The sequence below is a fragment of the Staurois parvus genome, unplaced genomic scaffold (genome assembly GCF_062004578.1).
Source record: "Staurois parvus isolate SC_StPar_1 unplaced genomic scaffold, SC_StPar_1.0 ptg000721l, whole genome shotgun sequence".
Classification (NCBI taxonomy): Eukaryota; Metazoa; Chordata; class Amphibia; order Anura; family Ranidae; genus Staurois; species Staurois parvus.
This window is the reverse complement of record NW_028318517.1, coordinates 3,206,974-3,231,430: the sequence shown is the minus strand read 5'-3', so window position 1 is coordinate 3,231,430 and position 24,457 is coordinate 3,206,974. Positions and strand designations below refer to the sequence as shown.

General features: G+C 45.6%; 1 protein-coding gene across 1 annotated transcript in view; it reads left to right on the top strand.

Moving 5' to 3' along the window:
- Nucleotides 1-18,641, top strand: part of LOC149445444 (uncharacterized) — a 35,068-nt gene extending 16,427 nt beyond the window's left edge. Inside the window, 1 exon segment of the mRNA XM_089653841.1 lies at nt 16,387-18,641. Within this exon segment, the coding sequence (XP_089509967.1) occupies nt 16,387-17,253 (867 nt within the window). The 3' untranslated portion in view covers nt 17,254-18,641.
- The last annotated feature ends 5,816 nt before the right edge of the window (nt 18,642-24,457 follow it).

Sequence of the window (24,457 nt, the reverse complement as noted above, 5' to 3'; positions counted from 1 at the left end):
ACTCTGCCAATTATAGGGAGTGTGCCACCTGGGATTATAATATACAATGTATACATAACAACATGATGTCATCAAACTAGATATAGCGTATTGCCATTCACCTGGAGGACCTCAAGTGCCATAATGTCATAACAACAAAACTATTGGATTACAGAACCATTATAATATTAAACATGTCTGATAAAAAGATACTTTATTATTACAAATATACTGTAAAAGATGAAGAGTGTGTATAGAAAAGACAATAACAATTTGTAATATTCAGAGCCAATTAAAACATAAAATATTAAATTCCAAACATATGGAAATAGTAAATAAAAATATGGAAATAGTAAAAAGGAAAACCATCATCTTTATTCAGGGCTCTAGGTCAGGACTCCATTTTTATTCTTCTCCTGCCATCAATGACCAACCCGGTCCCACACTTCATCCATGTCTTTGGGGGCCTCTGATCTCCTTATCAACTGTTTCTTCCATGATGAAGATCAGCCATGGAGTATATCTGAGGTGTATATCAGGGTGTGCTTCTTCCCCACATGAGAGCTGGGATGTCCAGCAACATTCATCTAGAAGACATTTCCCACACTCAAGGCACTAATGCACCTCCAGGGTGGTGTGGGACCCCTGATGTACAGGAAGACAGGACTTCAGTGAGGAACATTTCCCTCACTCAGGACAGGAAAGTGGCTTCTCCCCTGTGTGAGATCTCTGATGTATGGAAAGATGGGACCTCTGTGAAAAACATTTCCCACACTCAGGACAGGAATATGGCTTCTCCCCCATGTGAGATCTCTTATGTCTATAAAGATTGGACTTAGCTGAAAAACATTTTCCACATTCAGGACAGGAATACGGCTTCTCCCCCGTGTGAGATTTCTGATGTTTATGAAGAATGGACTTCTCTGAAAAGCATTTTCTGCACTCAGGACAGGAACACGGCTTCTCCTCTGTGTGAGATCTCTGATGTGTGTAAAGATTGAACTTCACTGAAAAACATTTACCGCACTCAGGACAGGAATGTGGCTTCTCCCCTGTGTGAGATCTCTGATGCCTGGAAAGATGGGACTTATCTGAAAAACATTTCCCACACTCAGAACAGGAAGACGACTTCTCCCCCGTGTGAGATCTCTGATGTTTATGAAGAATGGACTTCTCTGAAAAGCATTTCCCGCACTCAGGACAGGAATACGGCTTCTCCCCTGTGTGAGATCTCTGATGTTTATGAAGATAGGACTTCAATGAAAAGCATTTCTTGCACTCAGGACAGGAATACGGCTTCTCCCCCGTGTGAGATCTCTGATGTGTGTAAAGATTGAACTTCAATGAAAAACATTTCCCGCACTCAGAACAGGAATACGGCTTCTCCCCCCTGTGAGATCTCTGATGTCTGTAAAGACTGGACTTCTGTGAAAAACATTTCCCACACTCAGCACAGGAATACAATTTCTCCCCCGTGTGAGATCTTTTATGCACATTAAGATTGTATGTAGAACAGAACCTCTTCCCGCACTCAGTACAGGAGAAGCTCTTCCCTGTTGGAAGGCCGGCCCGGTCCCGCACAGTCTGAGGTTCCTCAGGATACGAGGAATCCGATGGTCCATCTACACTGGGTGGTGCCGGATGGACATTGGAGGGAGCCGGGTTTTCTCCTGGACTATACTGTGTGATGTCCTCATCTTCTACTTTCCAGTCTGGAGACAAAGTGAGACAATCCTCGGAGGTTTTCCTCATCTCCCGGCCATGGACTAAAATACAAAGACAAAGAGGATTACTAGACAGGAGCTGATTGGTTCCCCCAAACCAGGACTCCGCCCACATCAGGCAGCTTGGTCTCTGAGGAGCTTACAATTCCACCCTCAAGGGAACTAGGAAATGGCTCCTCTGATCTCCTACCAGATCATTTCTTTATTCATGGACCTTAGTCAGAGAGTGAGGAAACAACCAGAACTGTCTTTTATAGGAGGGACAGTGATGAGGGGATTATAGGACGAGGGTCCCCACCCCCTCTATCACTCATCGCCATCTTCCCAACACAAGAAGTACTGCACTTCCTTATTTAGTCCATGATTTAGTCATGAAGAACAGCGGGGCTGAGCCCCACCAGAGGTCAGAGAGTGAGGATGGGGGGAGAACAACCAAGATGAAGACTGGACTGATCCTGAAGACCACCATCATTGGGGTATTGACTCCTCCCTCATTATCACTTTCTGTTTAAGGGTCAAAGCTGGAGGATGTTATCACATTATTATCACCATGTAAAAGTCTGTGCTCCAATCACATCATCCGATATAAAATGTCCAGCTGGGAGGTAATGGGTGTAATAAAAGAGAATCCATATTATGTGTATATATAGCAGTATGTAATGTACAACATAGAGTATCAGGAGTATGTAATGTACAACATAGAGTATATAGTGCAGGGGTCAGGAGTATGTAATGTACAACATAGAGTATATAGTGCAGGGGTCAGGAGTATGTAATGTACAACATAGAGTATATAGTGCAGGGGTCAGGAGTATGTAATGTACAATATAAATTATATAAAGATAAGGACTCATAATATTGGTATTCAGTAATCAGTGGAACATTAAATGTTTCCTGTAGACAAGATGCAGAGATCCCACACCGCTGCCCCCCATCTCCTGAGACTGCACTCAGTGACTTGGGGCTGAGACACTACAGACATATCCCTCCACCCGGCACAGCCAGCAGATAACAGAGCAAGGAACCCTGGGAGAAATGTTCTGTCAGAGATCCTGTTAGCCCCAGGATAAGGGGTAGAAGACCCAATACACATGTCCCAGGTCAATCAACACCTATTGTGAACATCAACATTTTTCTGCCAGCTGATCCCCAGAACCTCCATAAATCCAGTCTAGAGACATAAATTGTGTCTGCAGCACAGAGAAGGAAGATTATCCGAGAGAAATCCAGGAATACAGGACGGGGAACACAGCTCAGGAAAGTGACCAGGGGATTACAGGCTGATATCACCCAGTCCCCGCCCTACTCTGGACCAATCAGTGAGCAGTATGGGTGGAGGAATGGATTTAGTGTTCATGACCCACCTGTGCTGATCTCTGTAGGAGTGTCCTCCTCTATAAATGTCCCCGTTATTCCATCCTCCTCCATAGACTGCTGATCATCCCTCACATACGCCTCTTCTTCTTCTGCTTTCACCTCAAATTCTATATCGATTGGATCTCCACTCTAAATCAAGGAAATGAGAGAAAATATCATCTGTAAAATGTGAGTTTTGTTATTGTGATATCACAAACAATCCACACATTGTCTCCATGAGTCTATTTTTTATAACCTCCACCCCACCAACCTTGTAATGATGAGGGATGGTGTGACCTTCCTGTGTGGAATCCCAGGAATACAGAGGACGGGGACATCTCTCTGGTGGGTTCCTGTAGCTGGATGACTCCACCATGGTGTCCTGGTACAGATCTTTGTGTTGCTTTAGAAAGTTTGACTCTTCCATAACCTCATCCTCATCCTCTTTTATCTTTTCTTTAACCTCAGCTGTAGAATTTCTCAGGTTTCCACTCTGAATATATAATAAAAATGCCATCAATGGTAACAATGCAGATAATGTACAGATCCTAATGATACTATCAGTGATTGTTCCTCATCTACCTGATGATGGTGAGGGATGGTGTGACCTTCCTGTGTGGAATCCCGGGAATACAGAGGACGGGGACATCTCTCTGGTGGGTTCCCATGACTGGATCCATCTGTAGGAAACACACACACTGACTGAATCCATTGTTTCTATGTGTTTATCAGATGATGGGGGATCTAGGTGGATCCTCCGTACTGCTCTCTCCTTTACAATAAAGTCTCCTCTTACCCGGTGATGTGAGGGGCGGCTGATTGTCCATCATGACGTCCTTGTAGAGATCCTTGTGTCCTTCTAAATACTCCCACTCCTCCATGGAGAAATAGACAGTGACACCTTATAGGAACCTGACACACACAATGATACAGTCACCATCCAGACACATCCCTTGTCTGTTACTGGAGAATGTCCCAGAATTCCCGGCACCGCTCACCTCTCCTGTCAGCAGCTCAGTGATCTCTCTGGTGACTTCTAGAATCTTCTGCACGTTGTGTCTCTCAGGGTTTAGGGAGTCACATGGAGGCACTGTGATGGTCATATGATCACCTGACTTCAGAAGAGGAAATCTCTGTATTGAGGAACCAATAAGAATATCATGTTAGAATCCCAGAATCCTCCTCACCTCGGAGAGTCAGGTCTGTGTTTTATTAATAGAGATGAGAGTGATGTCATGTGACCTCCCAGAATCCTCCTCACCTCTCCGGTAAGGTCTGTGTGTTATTAATAGAGATGAGAGTGATGTCATGTGACCTCCCAGAATCCTCCTCACCTCTCCGGTCAGGTCTGTGTTTTATTAATAGAGGTAAGAGTGATGTCATGTGACCTCCCAGAATCCTCCTCACCTCTCCGGTCAGGTCTGTGTGTTATTAATAGAGATAAGAGTGATGTCATGTGACCTCCCAGAATCCTCCTCACCTCTCCGGTCAGCAGGTAGATGATCTCCAGGGTGAGGTTTAGTATCTTCTCAGTCATGTGACTCCGGTCCTCCTCCATCCTCATTGGTGCCATCATGTGATCTATACAGGTCTCCTTGTAGACGGATAACTTTGGGAAATGAAAGTAAGAATGATTTGGATGGGTTTGGTCACACAATGATAGGATGTGGATGTGAGGGGGGAATAGGAGGGTTGCTGGACATTTAAAGTGTAACTAAAGACAAACCACTTGTTTCATTTTGGATAGAGTAAGGGAGGGTTATAACCTCTGTCAGGTGTTTTTGCCATCTGCGTCCCATTGGGGAGATTTCCCTTCACTTCCTGTCTCTAAGTCAAAACAAGAAGTGAGAGGAAATCCCCCAAAGTGAGGGAATTCTGGTGTCACCAGAACTAGTTTCCTCATTGGACGATATACCCTCTATTAGTGGTCTGATGTCAACCCAAAATTTGGGGCTCTCTTTCACTCTTGGTTATAATGGTCAGCGGGACAAATGGGGGCAGAAACCGCAATAAAAACTGACAGATGCTCTAATTCCTCTCTAATCTAAACCTAAAAAAAAAAGTTTTACCTTCAGTTATACCTTAAGAACTACCGCCCCCCACGGGAACACGTTTACCTTAGACTGTTTAGTGTTTAGACCCCAGAACTCTCTTGGTCTGCCGGATCAGAAATCCCCTTTTCTCTGTTGGGTTTGTTTGGTCTCTGAACTGGTTTTGATGAGTTTTAGATCTGCAGACAAGGAATGATAAATGGTTACATAGTCGGTAAGGTTGAGTATAGACACCCGTCCCTCCAGTTCAGCCGCAGTGCGTGTATCTGCGTGTCTATGGCACCATCCTCTTCCATATCGGTTTACATTGTGTTCCCTAAGAAAGGTTTGTGAATGTATCTACACTCCCCGCTGACACACCAACTGTGGAAGGGAGTTCCACATGCTTACCGCTCTAACAGTAAAGAATGTAACACACAGTTTAACCACTTGACCTCCAGAAGGTATTACCTCTTTATGACCAGGTTATTTTTTGCTGTTCAGCACTGCACTACTTTAACGGCAAATTGCTCGGTCATGCAACACTGAACCCAAATGCAATTGATATAATTTTTTCACACAAATGGAGCTTTCTTTTGGTGGTATTTGATCATCACTGGGGTTTTGTTTGTATGTAACACACTGCATTGTTACTAATTGCAGATTGTTAAATGGCCACAAGATGGCTGTGCTCTGCAGTTCAGCTGACACCGGAAATTGTACAGCAACGCTGAGAATGCTGGGACTTGTATGCTGCAAGCAGGATTTCTTCATTCAGTTCAGCTGACATAGAACTACAGATCCCAAGTCAGTGAGTAAAGGGGCTGGAGCGTATAAAAGGGGAAAAGCCCAGGAGGAGAGGAGAGAGGCAGGGTGCGTGTGAGAACAGAGTGCCAATCCAGGAGGTGTCAGGCTGGATCAGACTGAATCAGAGGATGGAGAAGGGAATTTCCATATTGTTGATTGTTCAGAGAGGCAGGATAGTCAATCCTGCATGTAGGTGGATCGAGTCATCGGCATCACTATCTCTATGGGAAGACAGCCAGAAAAGGGGCCCCCCAGCAACAAGGACATCATTTCACACCACTACTTTGAAGGACTGGGTGAGAGAGTTCCTAACCCACACCACACCACCATGTGATACAGGTTCCATAGTTGTTGTTGCCGGTTACTAAGTCCAGGATTCTTACAATACAGACTGTCACATAGAGACACAGTCTCTGTAGCCCAATCAGTGCTGCGGCCTATCTACACCAGAAGCCCATTGAAGTATCACACACAGTATATCAGCCCTAATAGATTCTGTTGCCTGATTGGTAGGAACTGGAAAATAGTAAAATCCTATTACCTCCGGCCTGTTCTACACAAAGTTCCACCAGCCAAGTCTCACACTAAAGGGACATACTTCTGCTGAAGTCTGCTCTCACCCTCCTCAGTTTGAGTAACCTCCATACCCAAGTAAACTCCTAGATTGCTGCCTTTATTGAAGGGGAACTCTGCTTGCTGTGTCCTCATTACCAGGGAAGGGACATTTTCTCATGAAGAAAAGGGATGACCCCTCCACTGTACACCAACGTAAAGAGCTCCACCAAAGCCAGCAGAAGAGTCTTTCCTGCATTGGGTGATGGGGTTTATATGGGACTTTCTGCTTGTTGAAACCCTCAGAGAGTTAAGCACTGGCTCTGTTTACTGGGAGCCCACAAGGGAGCGAGCCTAACATTCCTAATATCTCCTTTTCTGCCTGTTTGGGGAAAGTTCTCTGGGTAGGAGAGAAACAATAAAACTCTGAGTCCTGGAGGACAATTTGGTCTATTTAACGTGGTATTGTGCTGTAATATGTTGTTTATTTCTCCTGAACGGTTCATAGTTTCTCACATCAGTCATTGATTCTTCATGTGTATATTGCTGATAATCTGACTCTAATACAGACTGATTTACTATTCATTCAATGCTATGTGATTATTGTGTGTTATAGCCGGGGGGGGGGACACCTGACCAAGGTATTACAATGGTGTCAGCAGGGGGTGTGCACCAGCCAGGGCTCAGAAGTGAACAGGGAACCCAAAATACTCAGCGACTCTTGAGGGGGTAGCGCTACATACAGTATAAATGAAAAAAGACCAACATTAAAAAAAAACTATATTTTCTACTTTCTGTTATTAAAAATACCTGATCAAATCCCATTTCTTTGTAAATTTAGGCCAAAATGTATTCCACTACATGTCTTTGGAAAACAATCCCCAGTAAGTGTATATTAATTGTTGTGTGTGAAAGTTATAGAGTCTACAAACTACAGGATATATACTAGAATCTACACAGCTTTTAAGCAGCTCTGGCTTTCCTACTGCCTATCACATTTCTTGAGGTGCTAAAATGCCAGGACAGTACACACAAGAGTAGATGATGCTTGGAGTAAACTTCCAGCAGAGGTAGTGAGCCAGTCAGCAGTAAATAGCTTCAAACATGCTTGGGATAAGCATAGCTCTATACTCAGACAAAACGTTACCAAACAAACCCCCACCCACCTCCCCCCCAAAAGAACTTGCTGGGCCACACAGTTTTTTCTGCCTTCACTTTTCTATGTCTCTAAATTACCTCATTTTTGGAAAGTAGACAGTCTGAGGTATTTTCTGGGAGGCATGTTGAATCCATGGAAGATTTTATTTTTTGCCACAAGTATTTGGGATATGACAAAAATTTTATTTTTCTTTGCACAAAGTTGTCACTTTAATGAGATATTTCTCACACATGCCATGGGTATATGTGTAATTACAGCCCCAAACAAGTACAGCCTATCCATGTACAGGGCCCAAAATCCAATCAGCACCTTCAGGCTTTCAAGGGGCATTAAATATTCATTGGATGTCCTGAATACTTATCACAGTTTTAGAGACTCTAAAATGCCCCAATAGTACAAACACCCCTAAATGACCCTTTTGTGGAAAGTCGACACTCCAAGGTATTTAACCAGCGGCATGCTGAGTATTTTGCAGATCTCATTTTATTGTCACAAGGTTTTGAGGAATGAAAGATGAAAATAAAAAATATTTTTTTTTTCTTCATTTTCCAAAAGCCTGGGAGGTGTAGACTTCAACAACCAAATGATGAAGCCATTTTTAACCACCTGCAGAGCTAGACATTGGTACAAAAAAGTGTCTATATATTTATGTCAATTGGCTCTATACAATGCATTTGTTATTTACAAAGCTACTGGAAGAACCGGATCCTTCCTAAAATATCAGGAAGAGATCATCACGGCCTTTTAGTATCCAGAAGGCACTGTGGCCCAAAGCTCAAATCCAGATGCAGTTAGCCGGATGCATGAGAGGCATTTTCCTGATGTCCTCCCACCTACCACAACACAAAAGTCGCCCCAAAAATGATGTGTCTGTGGTAAACATGGAATAAGGGGAGGAACTCCAGGGTACAGCATGGCACAGTGTAGGGGTCCACACAATTCAGCACAGGACAGGTCTCTAAAGATGATAGGTATTCAGGAAAAATATATATATATTTTTTTAATTAATGTTATATTGTTACTGTGTTATTGTTAACTGTTATTTGCTTTGCAGGAACACCAGTCAGCTGCAGCATTGATCGGTGTATTCTGACACTGACACAGATAGGCCTTTCAACAACACCAGAGGCCATGTAAATGTGGACCGTTGTGTCTGAATGGAAGACAGGATAAATACATCACATTTCTCCTTCCATTTTACTCGAGTAGTTCTTCATGCAAAAGCAGAATTCTTCCCCTCTCTAAGTGGGGTGTTACCAAGCCACTGGGGAAAGCCTTTGTGATTAGATCGCATGGTGCCATAGCAGCCAATTTCTTGAAGGAACAAATGTCTAAAAAGTTGCATGCTAGCATAAAGGTTGTCCACATACAAATGGTACCCCATATTCAACAAGGGTGACAAGTCCCACACTATCTAACCACTGCTCTCCATGTAGTCTGGACATCGGGGCCATTGCAGCAGAGAACACGGGCATATGATGAATCGGGTCTGTGGACCAATGAGCACAATTCATTCTTTGTAAGGGCCATGTTAAGGGTTAGGCCCAAAAAAGCTTTAAATTCAGAAACCGTGACAGGTTTGAACTCGAATAGGCTGGCACACTTTGAATTTGAGTTGGCAGAGATGTATTGTTGGGTATAAAGATTGCTTTGGTGCACAATCAAATTGTAGAGGTCTTCAGTGAAAAACAGCTAAAATAAATCAAGGGGCGTTGTTAAGTTCTCTGTTTCCACCTGAACCCAGGGCTGTGAATGGGGGGATGATGGATGCTGCTGAATCTGGGGGAAACCATTCAGGGTTTGCAGGCACCTCTGGGAGGACACCATGGGCTCTACAGGCCTGTGCTTGAATTCTTGGTGGATGCAGTTGCATAATGCTACGAGTCCTAGCCACATCACCAGCTTGTACTGCACTTGGGACTCACCACGTCACCATGAAATACTGCAGTGATGATGTATAAAAGGCTAGGAAGTACTAGGCCACTGGTGCTTGTCAATCCAGCAAAAGGTAGTGCAGTGCTAGTACTGTCACTGTGCTGCATATGAGAATAATCCTGCATTTCTAGCACCTCAGCAACCTGGGAATGGGGTTGGGTGTGCCTGATCTTAGCAGGGACCTCTTCACCATCATCAGAGCTACCTGCTGGGGTGCCACTGCTCTCTACAGGTCCATAATCTGAGCCTGATTCTGATAGTGAGGCTTCCCCTTCACTCTCATCTGTCATGCTGGGAATCCCGTACGCCTCCCTAGGGAACCTTTTTTTGGACACTAAATTTACAGGTACTTAGTGGTGACTATGGGAAAAAGAGCTCCTGGCTAGCAATCAGGGACTGCTTGTGTGCTAGAATTAAAATGATCTGCTAGTGGTAGGAGAGATCAGGCTCAGATGTTGCTGACACTGTGTTTTGCAGACAATGTATCAGAGATGGCAGTGATCTGAAAAATTATACTGACATTGCATTTGTTGGGGGGGCTAAACGCAAGTGGTGGCAGTGATTGGGGCTGATCCTGCTAACACTGCATTTATGGGGACACATTCCATTGGGAGATCCATGTGCTCAAATCCCAACAGCTAGTGCATGCATTTATCCATCAGGTGCTAAAGGGGTGTAACCACATATTAACACCAGAAATACTGAGACCCCTCTGTACTCTGGTATATACCCTTCCCAGCAGACTATGCAATAAATAGGGACATTTAGTTCACACATATTACAATACATGCTTAAACTGGCCAACTGTGTCAAAGTGATCCCTCTATGGTCAGTCCTACACAATGGGGAGAGCTACAAGGTTCAGGTCTGGCTACTGACCCAACATTACAACAAACAAGAGATCCATGTGCTCATATCCCAACAGCGAGTGCATGCACTAGCTGTTTGGATTTGAGCACACACTAGCTGTTTGGATTTGAGCACACACTAGCTGTTGGGATTTGAGCACATGGATCTCTTGTTTGTTGTAATGTTGGGTCAGTAGCCAAACCTGAACCTTGTAGCTCTCCCCCCATTGTGTCTTTTCCCCTATGTTAGCATTGTGTCCACAGTAGCACTCGCGTAGGCAGAGCAGAGTAGGACTGGCCATAGAGGGATCACTTTGACGCAGTTGGCAGCTTAAGCATGTATTGTAATATGTGTGAACTAAATATCCCTATTTATTGCATAGTCTGCTTGAAGGGTATATAGCAGTGTGCAGAGGGGCCTCAGAATTTCTACCATTCCATCGGGGACACTAGTATAGTTCTGACCGTGACCAGGATACCAGTCCAGAGAAACACTATACTAGTGATCAGCGATTTATAGTGTGACTGTGATAATGTGGCAGCCAATCAGAGACTGACAGTAACTGACACTGACTGGGGGGGACACTAACTGATGTCACTAGTGATACTAATACAGAGATCTGTAATAATACTGTACACTGTCACTGTACTAATGACACTGGCTGGGTGATGGGTGATCAGGAATGCAATCAAGGGGTTCACTGTGTGCCTAACAAGTGTATGTGTGCTGATTGTACTCCCAGACTGGATGGATTTTCTTCCTGATCTCAGCTCTGACCGGTAAGTGAGATCAGGGAGAAGAAGCAGCCAGATCTTCATGTGTGATCACTAACACCCTGATCTCTGTGCTGTGGTTGGCCACAGTTATCAACAGGTTCACAGCCACAATCATTGGCTGCAAGCCTGACAACAAACTCATGCTGTGTCCAACCACAGCATGAGCAGCAAGGGGCAGCGTGCACTCCTGTAAACCAGGAAGATGCTGGCAGGCAAATGGATAAACACTATTTCCTTTGTAAGTGTCAGCGCTGCTGCAGCACATTCTGTACATCAGAGAGATGTCCCTTCACAGGGGGGATTAGGACACCTCACAAGATTAGGACACCTCCCAGGATTAGGACACTCCCATGATTAGGACAACCCCCATGATTAGGACACCCCCCAGGATTAGAACAGGACAGACGTGACTATGGAGGAAGAGGACGGACATGACTATGGAGGAAGAGGACGGACATGACTATGGAGGAAGAGGAAGGACGTGACTATGGAGGAAGAGGACGGACGTGACTATGGAGGAAGAGGACAGACGTGACTATGGAGGAAGAGGACAGACGTGACTATGGAGGAAGAGGACGAACGTGACTATGGAGGAAGAGGACGGACGTGACTATGGAGGAAGAGGACGGACGTGACTATGGAGGAAGAGGACGGACGTGACTATGGAGGAAGAGGACGGACGTGACTATGGAGGAAGAGGACGGATGTGACTATGGAGGAAGAGGACAGACGTGACTATGGGGGAAGAGGACAGACGTGACTATGGAGGAAGAGGACGGACGTGACTATGGAGGAAGAGGACGGACGTGACTATGGAGGAAGAGGACGGACGTGACTATGGGGGAAGAGGACAGGCGTGACTATGGGGGAAGAGGACAGACGTGACTATGGAGGAAGAGGACAGACATGACTATGGAGGAAGAGGAAGGACGTGACCATGGAGGAAGAGGAAGGACGTGACTATGGAGGAAGAGGACGGACGTGACTATGGAGGAAGAGGATGGACGTGACTATGGAGGAAAAGGACGGAGATGACTATGGAGGAAGAGGATGGGTATGATGGGGGCGTTACTGGGTGTAAATAGAACATAACATCTTATTACCTCTTCTGCTGCCACTTCCACCAATGGCTCCTCTCTACTTCCTGCCTGTACCTGACATCACTTCCTGTCTGTCCCTGACATCACTTCTTGTCTGTCTTCTATAGAGACTTCCTGTGTGGGTAGAAGTGAGATCCCCACCTTGTGGAGCTCAGAGGAACTGCAGCCTCGAGAAGCATCTGGTAGTGTGACCCCAGCCTTGTGCTGGGTGTGTATGGACTGTAGATCCTTATAGAGGGGTCACCTCCACTCCCACCAAGGGGGACAGAAATATATGACTGCTCGGGGGAGGGATTTTGGACCTCTCTGAGCTCCACAAGGTGGGGATCTCACTTCTACCCAGACAGGAGGTCTCTATGGAATACAGACAGGAAGTGATATCAGGTACAGACAGGAAATGATGTCGGGTACAGACAGGAAGTGATGTCAGGTATAGACAGGAAGTTCCATGAATAAGGCAGTAGAGAGGAGACATTCCTGGATCTGGCAGCAGAGGAGGTAACACTGGCTTCTGATTGCCCAATGCATAAAATTCAAAATACTAACACTGACGTACAAAGCTGTTCATAATACTGCCCCAAACTACATCACCGACCTGATATCCATCTACCACCCAAAACATACTCTCCGCTCCTCACAAGACCTCCTACTCTCCAGTTCCCTGGTCTCCTCCCATGCCCGTCTCCAGGACTTCTCCAGGGCTTCCACCATCCTCTGGAACTCACTACCCCAATCCATCAGACTGTCACCAACCCTCCTCACCTTTAGGCGCACCATGAAAACCCTCCTCTTCAGGGAAGCCTACCCCACCCTCACCTAACAGCTGATCTCCTCCACTCCTCCTACCACTCCATCCCCCACAGCCACTTCCTCCTGTACCACTATCCCCTCCCAACTAGATTGTAAGCTCCAAAGATCAGGGCCCTCGAACCCCTCGTGTATTGTATTGTTACTGTATTGTCTCATGTACTATCTCCCATTGTAATGTACAGCGCTGAGCGAACTGTTGGCGCTATATAAATACTGTATAATAATAATACGTAGATGAACCCCTTCAGGGGGAGGAGTTGATGATAATATATTTTGCTCCCAAAGCTGACTTACAGGAAAAACAAAAAGACGTCTGTAAGTGATTGCGGAATGTGTATGACCCCTCCACAGACACGTAGGTGCCGGCCTGATCCGTGGTCACAGGGGCAGTATGAAGACAAGGCGGTTGGCCCCACAAGCAGTGATGTAGGAGATAAAATCCTTTATTGGAATCCTTTACACACAATGTAGTAATAACATGACAGCTCCAGGACAGGACAGAGGAACAGAAGACGCGTCACACCAATACAGGCTTTCATGTTCTATGTAAATGGAAGGATTTGGATTTGTCATTTGCAGACACCTCCCTCCAGGGCTGAGTGCCGGGTGGGATGTTATGTTTATGTAGGATTGTTTCATTTATTGTCTCATTATATTGTGGGTGACTCCACCTCCCTGCTTGGACTGAACAAATAAAAGGTGTCACTCATCCTTCCTTATCATGCTGGTTTCCATTTCATATATCTGTGACCTGTCCGAGGAACCACATATATTACAGGGATTGTTGTCACTTTATGTGTCATGATATTAATGATGTCATGTTGTTGTATACTTTGTTATCCCGGATTCCAGACAAATCCTCATCAGCTGTTACAGGTTATTTAAAGCTGTTCTGGACAAATAAGAATCAGTAATGACTAAGCATGTATTGGTGTGACGCGTCTTCTGTTCCTCTGCTCTGTCCTGGAGCTGTCATGTGTTACTACATTGTGTGTAAAGGATTCCAATAAAGGATTTTATACACTACATCACTGCTTGTGCGGCCAACCGCCTTGTCTTCATACTTGTCTGTTGCTTGCCCTGACCTTTCTCCTGATTCCTGGATCTCCTCCTCATCTCTCCTCCATATCCTCTTACACAGCTTTTCTCCACACCTGCAGTGACCCTGGGGGGAGGAAACTTGGCACCAGCACGCCGCCAAATCCATCCCCACCATTAGGGGCTCTGGAGACAATTGTCTGCTATTTACACTCCGTTCCTCCGCACGTCACCTGATCACATGACAGCTTACTTCCACAGATTCCGGACAGATTTCTGGATGGTAAAGGTCAAAGTTCACTCTTCAGTTTAGGAGAGGTAGGACACACCCAGGAACAAGGATTTGGTTTATACAGGAGCCTCATATAGAGGACCCCTCAAATGTCCCCATCCAAATGTCCCTCCATCCAGAGTCTATATGTCCTATGACATCACACTGACCTCACAGCTCCTCCTCCCAATGTCCCTCCAACCAGAGTCTATGTCCTATGACATCACACTGACCTCACAGCTCCTCCTCCCAATGTCCCTCCATCCAGAGTCAGAGAATCCTATGACATCACACTGACATCACAGCTCCTCCTCCCAATGTCCCTCCATCCAGAGGCAGAATCCTATGACATCACACTGACCTCACAGCTCCTCCTCCCAATGTCCCTCCATCCAGAGTCAAGTGGGGCTATAATACATGGAGACCTGAATGGAGAGGTGAGGAGGATTCTGGGAATATCATTTGATTTTACTTTGTGTTCAGATGTAGAGTTTTCCTCCTGTGAAGTCTGGAGATCATATGACATCACATTGCCTCCACCTCCCTCCCTGATAGAAGAGAGAAAGAAGAAGAAGATTCTAGAAGTCACCAGAGAGATCACTGAGCTGCTGACAGGAGAGGTGAGCGGTGCCGGGAATTCTGGGACATTCTCCAGTAACAGACAAGGGATGTGTCTGGATGGTGACTGTATCATTGTGTGTGTCAGGTTCCTATAAGGTGTCAGGGTGTCACTGTCTATTTCTCCATGGAGGAGTGGGAGTATTTAGAAGGACACAAGGATCTCTACAAGGACGTCATGATGGACAATCAGCCGCCCCTCACATCACCGGGTAAGAGGAGACTTTATTGTAAAGGAGAGAGCAGTACGGAGGATCCACCTAGATCCCCCATCATCTGATAAACACATAGAAACAATGGATTCAGTCAGTGTGTGTGTTTCCTACAGATGGATCCAGTCATGGGAACCCACCAGAGAGATGTCCCCGTCCTCTGTATTCCCGGGATTCCACACAGGAAGGTCACACCATCCCTCACCATCATCAGGTAGATGATGACAATTATTGGTAGTTGTGATTTATACACAGCATGTTTGTTACAATGAATGTTTTATTATATCTTTCAGAGTGGAATCCTCGGGGATGAGAATATTGATGTTAAAGAAGAGTATAAAGAGGAGGATGAGGAGTATGGAGTGATGGAGGAGTTTTCAGAAGGACACAAGGATATGATGGAGCCACCTAATACCAGGAACCCACCAGAGAGATGTCCCCGTCCTCTGTATTCCCGGGATTCCACACAGGAAGGTCACACCATCCCTCACTATTACAAGGTTGGTGGGACGGAGCATCTAGAACATGGACTTGTAGGGGTGATGTGTGAATTTTTTTATGTGATATTCTCTCTCATTTCCTTGATTTAGAGTGGAGATCCAATCGATATAGAATTTGAGGTGAAAGCAGAAGAAGAAGAGGCGTATGTGAGGGATGATCAGCAGTCTATGGAGGAGGATGGAATAACGGGGACATTTATAGAGGAGGACACTCCTACAGAGATCAGCACAGGTGGGTCATGAACACTAAATCCATTCCTCCACCCATACTGCTCACTGATTGGTCCAGAGTAGGGCGGGGACTGGGTGATATCAGCCTGTAATCCCCTGGTCACTTTCCTGAGCTGTGTTCCCCGTCCTGTATTCCTGGATTTCTCTCGGATAATCTTCCTTCTCTGTGCTGCAGACACAATTTATGTATCAGTTCTGGTTGTTTCCTCACTCTCTGACTAAGGTCCATGAATAAAGAAATGACCTGGTAGGAGATCAGAGGAGCCATTTCCTAGTTCCCTTGAGGGTGGAATTGTAAGCTCCTCAGAGACCAAGCTGCCTGATGTGGGCGGAGTCCTGGTTTGGGGGAACCAATCAGCTCCTGTCTAGTAATCCTCTTTGTCATTGTATTTTAGTCCATGGCCGGGAGATGAGGAAAACCTCCGAGGATTGTCTCACTTTGTCTCCAGACTGGAAAGTAGAAGATGAGGACATCACACAGTATAGTCCAGGAGAAAACCCGGCTCCCTCCAATGTCCATCCGGCACCACCCAGTGTAGATGGACCATCGGATTCCTCGTATCCTGAGGAACCTCAGACTGTGCAGGACCGGGCCGGCCTTCCAACAGAGAAGAGGTTTCCCTGTACTGAGTGCAGGAAAGGTTTCCATTTTAAATCCCATCTTAACGTACATATAAGATCTCACACGGGGGAAAAACCACATTCTTGTCCAGAGTGTGGGAAATGTTTCCATTTTAAATCGGGTCTTTATGTGCATAAAAGAACTCACATAGGTGAGAAGCCATTTTCGTGTCCTGAGTGCGGGAAATGTTTTTCACAAAAGTCCAATCTTGAAATACATCGGTTTCTGCATACAGGTGAGAAGCCATATTCCTGTCCTGAGTGCGGGAAATGTTTTTCCCAGATGTCCACTCTTTACAGACATCAGAGATCTCACATGGGGGAGAAGCCATATTCCTGTCTTGAGTGCGGTAAATGTTTTGCGCAGAAGTCCAATCTTCATATACATCAGAGATCTCACACGGGGGAGAAACCATATTCTTGTTATGAGTGTGGAAAATGTTTTGTACAAAAATCAGAACTTGCCAGACATCAGAGAACTCACACGGGGGAGAAGCCGTATTCCTGTCCATGCTGTGGGAAATGTTTTTCAATTAAGTCAAATCTTTACACACATCAGAGATCTCACACGGGGGAGAAGCCGTATTTATGTCCTGAGTGCGGGAAATATTTTTCACAGAAGACCAGTCTTTCCAGACATCAGAGATCTCACACAGAGGAGACGCAAATTTCCTGTCCTGAGTGAGGGATATGTTCCTCACTGAAGTCCTGTCTTCCTGTACATCAGGGGTCCCACACAACCCTGGAGGTGTATTAGTGCCTTGAGTGCGGGAAATGTCTTCTAGATGAATGTTGCTGGACATCCCAGCTCTCATGTGGGGAAGAAGCACACCCTGATATACACCTCCGATATACTCCATGGCTGATCTTCATCATGGAAGAAACAGTTGATAAGGAGATGAGAGGCCCCCAAAGACATGGATGAACTGTGGGACTGGGTTGGCCATTGATAGCAGGAGAAGAATAAAAATGGAGTCCTGCCCTGTGATTGGCTGAGTACATTTTGTGGTGGGAGATTTCACACTTGGAGGTGTGATTTATAAACAAATAACTGAACAGATGTGATTGGCATTCTCCAAGTTGGGATGAATGTTGGCTGGATTTTATTTTATATTCGGATTTCCTGGGTTCCTTCTAGTGGCAATATTTGTGCATTGTACTGAATTGTGGGAAACGTTCCCCATTATGGGGTACATGGAGGCGACCATCACAGGAAATCCCGGAGTTACATTCCCTCCAGGATCTGGATGAATGTTGGTCACATACGCTCAGTGAATTCTTGGTACATAGACCCCTCCCTTGGTCTCCTGGGCCAGGCCAGGATCTGGTCACACAGACTCAGTGAATTCTTGGTACATAGACCCCTCCCTTGGTCTCCTGGGCCAGGCAGGGATCTGGTCACACGTGCTCAGTGAATTCTTGGTACATAGACCCCTCCCTTGGTCTCCTGGGCCAGGCCAGGACCTGGTCACATGGACTCAGTGAATTCTTGGTACATAGACCCCTCCCTTGGTCTCCTGGGCCAGGCCGGGTTCCATCCAAATCCCCGAGATCATTCTCCCGCACTTCTTAGTCCAGCACACACTGAGGGATGTCAGTCATTAACCCCGTCACACCTCAGGGGAAAACACATGTTAATGCCTAAGCACAATTTTACAACTTTGACCTGTTAGTAAACCCGTCCGTATCATCACACCTACTTTGTACATCGGGGTGGATTATACCGCACTGTTCTCAGGACAAATTGGGATTTCATTTGGTGGGAAATGGTAATGGATATCTCCTGATTTTTTTTTATTAACAAAGGAAAACTGACCTAAAATTGTAAAGAAAACATGTTTATTTAATGTAGCTGTGTGTTTCTTGCTGCTACCATAACCAACTACCAAAGAACAACCCAACATCATTCCTCCAGGTCCTGCCGATGGCAGGGATCCCACACATGTATGTTAGTTGTTGTTTGTACCCGCAGTACAGCCCGCACACCATACGGAGCATTTTGCTGCGACTTTTATCCTGACACTAACTGACTCTGACACTAATTTCAACATGAAAATAAAAATCCTCACAAAATAATACTGATGCTCTTGTATTTGACCTTTGACCCTGACCTTGACCCAAACACTACCCCTGACACTGCCCTACATCAAACCTTCATCTAGGTATTTTTATTTATTTATCCCCCCCCCCGCCGACCAGGCCATTTTTTGCAATACGGCGCTGCGTTACTTTAACAGACAATTGCGCGGTCATGCAACGCTGCACCCTAATGAAATTTACCTCCCTAAAAAAATCAAATTTCATCATAAATTTCAGCCAAAATGTCTTCTGCTCCGTGTCTTTGCTAAAAATAATCCCAATACGTGTAAATTAATTGGCTTACATGAAAGTTATAGCGTCTACAAATGGCGGTGTAGATACTGGGATTTTTTTATTTTATTTAATACTAGTAATGGTCAGTGACTTACAGTGGGACTGCAGCGAGCATTCTGGCACTGGGGGGAACTGACTTGGTGTCACTGACATCTCCAGTGACACCAATACAGTGATCAGTGCTAATAAAAACCACTGACTCTGTACTAATGGCACTGGGTAGGAAGGGGTTAATAGCTGGGACGATCAAAGGGTTAAATGTGTGCTGTTTCACTATGGGGACTGTGTGTGCTTCACTGTGCACATACTGCTATGCAGAGCCATACAAAGCAGTGCACAGGAGCAGACAGGGGAGAGATCTTTATTGTTTATACACAGGTCTCTCACCCATCAGTGATACACAGCAATCACCGGGTGCCAGCAGGGAATCACTGTCTGGGATCCAGTGATTGACAGCTGAGGCCACCAATGGAGGCACGAGTAGGGCATGCACGTGTGGCTCAGGCGCACCCCCTACCCAGAAGTGCAAAATCATGTATACAGTGAGGAACAGAAGTATTTGAACACCCTGCGATTTTTCAAGTTCTCCCACTTAGAAATCATGGAGGGATCTGAAATTCACATTGCAGGGGATTCCCACTCTGAGAGACAGAATTCAGGAGATCACATTGTATGATTTGTAAAGAATGTATTTGTCTCGCACTGCTGAACAGAAGTATTTGAACCCCTGAGAAACAGCAAGAATTCTGGCTCTCAAAGACCTGTTACTGTACCTTTAAAAAGTCCACCTCTACTCCACTCATTCATCTAACTTAGTAGCACCTGTCTGAGCTCTATAAAGACACCTGTCCTCCCCACAGTCAGTCAGACGCCAACTACTACCATGGGCAAGACCAAAGAACTGTCAAAAGACACCAGAGACAAAACTGTGGACCTCTACAAGGCTGGAAAGGGCTACGGGGCAATTGCCAAGCAGCTTGGTGAAAATAGATCAACTGTTGGAGCAATTGTTAGAAAATGGAAGAGGCTAAAGACGACTGTCAGTCTCCCTCGGACTGGGGCTCCATGCAAGATATCACCTCGTGGGGCATCACTGATGATAAGAAAGGTGAGGAATCAGCTCAGAACTACAAGGGAGGAGCTGGTCAATGACATGAAGAGAGCTGGGACCACAGTTTCACAGGTCACTGTCGGTAGAACACTACGCCGTCATGGTTTCAAATCATGCATTGCATGGAAGGTTCCCCTGCTCAAGTCATCACATGTCCAGGCCCGTGTGAAGGTTGCCAATGACCATCTGGATGATCCAGAGGAGGCATGGGAGAAAGTCATGTGGCCAGATGAGACCAAAGTAGAAGTTTTTGGTCTAAACTTCACTCATCGTGTTTGAAAGGAAAAAGAAGGATGAGTTGCATCCAAAGAACACCATCCCTACTGTGAAGCATGGGGGTGGTAACATCATGCTTTGGGGGTGCTTTTCTGAGAAGGGGACAGGACGACTGCACTGTATTAAGGAGAGGATGAATGGGGCCATTTATTGTGAGATTTTCAGCAACAACCTCCTTCCCTCAGTCAGAGCATTGAAGACGGGTCGTGGCTGGGTCTTCCAACATGACAACGACCCGAAGCACACAGCCAGGAGAACCAAGGAGTGGCTCTGTAAGAAGCATATCAAGGTTCTGGAGTGGCCTAGCCAGTCTCCACACCTAAATCCAATAGAACATCTTTGGAGGGAGCTGAAACTCCATGTTGCTCAGCGACAGCCCCGAAACCTGACAAATCTAGAGGAGATCCGTGTGGAGGAGTCGGCCAAAATCCCTGTTGCAGTGCAAACCTGGTCAGGGAGTACAGGAAATGTCTGACCTCTGTAATTGCAAACAAAGGCTTCTGTACCAAATATTAACATGGATCTTCTCAGGGGTTCAAATACTTCTGTTCAGCAGTGCAAGACAAATACATTCTTTACAAATCATACAATGGGATCTCCTGAATTCTGTCTCTCAGAGTGGGAATGCACCTACAATGTGAATGTCAGACCCTCCATGATGGAGAAGTGGGAGAACTTGCAAAATTGCAGGGTGTTCAAATACTTCTGTTCCTCACTGTATACATAATTTTGTGCACCCCTGCTGCCGTGTAGCAGTATTTCTGCTATAAGTGGGCGGGAAAGCGGTTATTATATTTATTTATATACCATTTTAACACAGACTTTTTTTTCTCTCAGAAAGGACAAAGAAAGATACAATGTATAATATAAAGTATATAATGATACAATGTATAATAGAATGTACAGGTGAAACTCGAAAAATTAGAATATGGTGCAATATTTCATTTATTTCAGTGTAGCAATTTAAAAGGTGAAACTAATATATGAGACTCATTCCATGCAAAGCAAGATAGTTCAAGCCGTGATTTGGCATCATTGTGATGATTATGGCTTACAGCTCATGAAAACCCCAAATCCACAATCTCAGAAAATGAGAATATTGTGAAAAGGTGGAATAATCTCGGCTCAAAGTGTCCCACTCTAATCAGCTCATTCAGCCATAACACCTGCAAAGGGTTCCTGAGCCTTTAAATGGTCTCTCAGTCTGGTTCAGTAGGAATCACAATCATGGGAAAGACTGCTGACCTGACACCATCATTGACACCCTCCATAAGGAGGGAAAGCCTCAAAAGGTAATTGCAAAAGAAGTTGGATGTTCCCAAAGTGCTTATCAAAGCACATTAATAGAAAGTTATGTGGAAGGGAAAAATGTGGAAGAAAAAGGTGCACAAGCAGCAGGGATGACCGCAGCTTGAGAGGATTATCAGGAAAAGGCCATTCAAAAGTGTTGGGGACTTTCACAAGGAGTGGACCGAGGCTGGAGTCAGTGCATCAAGAGCCACCACACAGAGACGGATCCTGGACATGGGCTTCAAATGTCGTATTCCTCTTGTCAAGCTGCTCCTGAACAACAAACTACGTCAGAAGTGTCTTACCTGGGCTAAAGAAAAACAGGCCTGGTCTGCTGCTCAGTGGTCCAAAGTCCTCTTTTCTGATGAGAGCAACTTTTGCATGTCATTTGGAAATCAAGAATCCCAAATATGGAGGAAGAATGGAGAGGCCCAAGGCCCCCCGATTATGAAGGAAGAATGGAGAGGCCCAAGGACCCCGAGTATGGAGGAAGAATGGAGAGGCAAAAGGACCCAGAGTATGGAGGAAGAATGGAGAGGCCCAAGGAGCCCGAGTATGGAGGAAGAATAGAGAGGCCCAAGGACCCCGAGTATGGAGGAAGAATGGAGAGGCACAAGGACCCTGAGTACGGAGGAAGAATGGAGAGGCACAAGGACCCTGAGTACGGAGGAATAATGGAGAGGCCCAAGGACCCCAAGTATGGAGGAAGAATGGAGAGGCCCAAGGACCCCGAGTATGGAGGAAGAATGGAGAGGCCCAAGGACCCCGAGTATGGAGAAAGAATGGAGAGGCCCAAGGACCCCGAGTATGGAGAAAGAATGGAGAGGCCCAAGGACCCCGTGTATGGAGGAAGAATGGAGAGGCACACACTGCAAGATGCTTGAAGTCCAGTGTGAAGTTTCCACAGTCTGTGTTGATTTGGGGAGCCATGTCATCTGCTGGTGTTGGTCCACTGTGCTTCATTAAGTCCAGGGTCACCACAGCCGTCTACCAGGAGATTTTGGAGCACTTCATGCTTCCTTCCGCAGACAAGCTTTATGGGGATGCTGACTTCATTTTCCAGCAGGACTTGGCTCCGCCCACACTGCCAAAAGCACCAAAACCTGGTTCAATGTCTGTGGGATCACTGTGCTTGATTGGCCAGCAAACTCGCCTGACCTGAACCCCACAGAAAATCTATGGGGCATTGCCAAGAGAAAGATGAGAGACATGAGACCGAACAATGCAGAAGAGCTGAAGGCCGCTATTGAAGCATCCTGGTCTTCAGTAACACCTCAGCAGTGCCACAGGCTGATAGCTTCCATGCCACGCCGCATTGAGGCAGTAATTGCTGCAAAAGGGGCCCAAACCAAGTACTGAGTACATATGCAGCTTCTACTTTTCAGAGGTGCGATATTGTTCTATGTACAATCCGTGTTTTATTGATTGCATGGAATATTCTCATTTTCTGAGATTGTGGATTTGGGGTTTTCATGAGCTGAAAGCCATAATCATCACAATGATGACAAATCACAGCTTGAACTATCTTGCTTTGCATGGAATGAGTCTCATATATTAGTTTCACCTTTTAAGTTGCTGCACTGAAATAAATCAACTTTTCACCAGATTCTCATTTTTTGAATTTCACCTGTAGAAGAGACATTTCTACCACTTCTATATATAACAGCTTCCCGCTGTCACTGGTGCCTGAGGAAGACATGGATGGGTACAGCAGCCACACCCCCAGGAATCAGTGATGTCATTGGGAATCCCTGCCATGTAAGGAAGGGGGCGGGGATAGCAGTGACATCACTGACCAAATATGGTCACTGGTCACATTTGGGTAATAAGGTCCCACCATCCCTGTCCCTTCAATTATGTAGATGATGACAGTTTAGGGAGCTGTCATTGGGCTGGTGCTATTGTCGGGTACTATATACCCCATACTCATTCACATGGGGGAACGGTATTTGGGGGCCACTTGTTATTAAAGGGGGTTTCCAAAATCCAGTATGACCCCCGCCCACAGATCCCCACAGCCACCAGCCAAGGTGACAAGGTGCTATGCCTGGGGGAATCCCCCCTGGTAAGGTGCCCCCCATGTTGTGGACATGTGGCCTGGTATGGATCAGGAGGGGGGACACACTACAGCCCCCCTCTGCACTCTGTATGGTGGGCTGTATATGATATACTGCTGACCCCCGCACTCTGCGCCGTTATTGAAGGGTGTGAGGTGTCACCGAGGAGCAATGTTCTATATTGAAGTTTGCCCTCATTGCACCGACACACACAATAGTTTTTGTTCAATGTTTTATTATAATTTTACATTTAACAAGATTGAAGCATAAAAATCAGGAAATAGTAAAGGAAGAAATCCGATTGGTCAGGAAGATCCCTTGTCTGGAATGTGGGGGCGGAGTCATTATTATTGGTGTACAATACAATACACAACGTGTTCCATTATTATAACAAAGTTTTGTAGAAAAGATCCCAACATAGAAAATGGGGGAAAGGAGGAAATAAAGGCGGATATGAAGGGGAATCTGTGTACGGGGAACACCTTAACAATCACCACCATTTTATTCTCCAGGGCCTCTGATGTCACAGAATAGATGTTTGGGGGTTTATCTCATCTTCAGGACCAAAATCTGCATTTTCCCATGTGTGCAAAATCATGCAGAAACAGCTCTGGCAGTGAGAGGGTTAATGTGGGCTAGATGGGATCCCTCTGCTGGGGGGACATTAGAGCTCCCCCTAGCTGCAGCCTGGTAATAACATTGCTGGGAGGTCTCTTCATTTCTCTGCTCCATACTTCCCGTCTTTATAGAAACGTCTCCTGACATTTGGGGGTCTATTCATA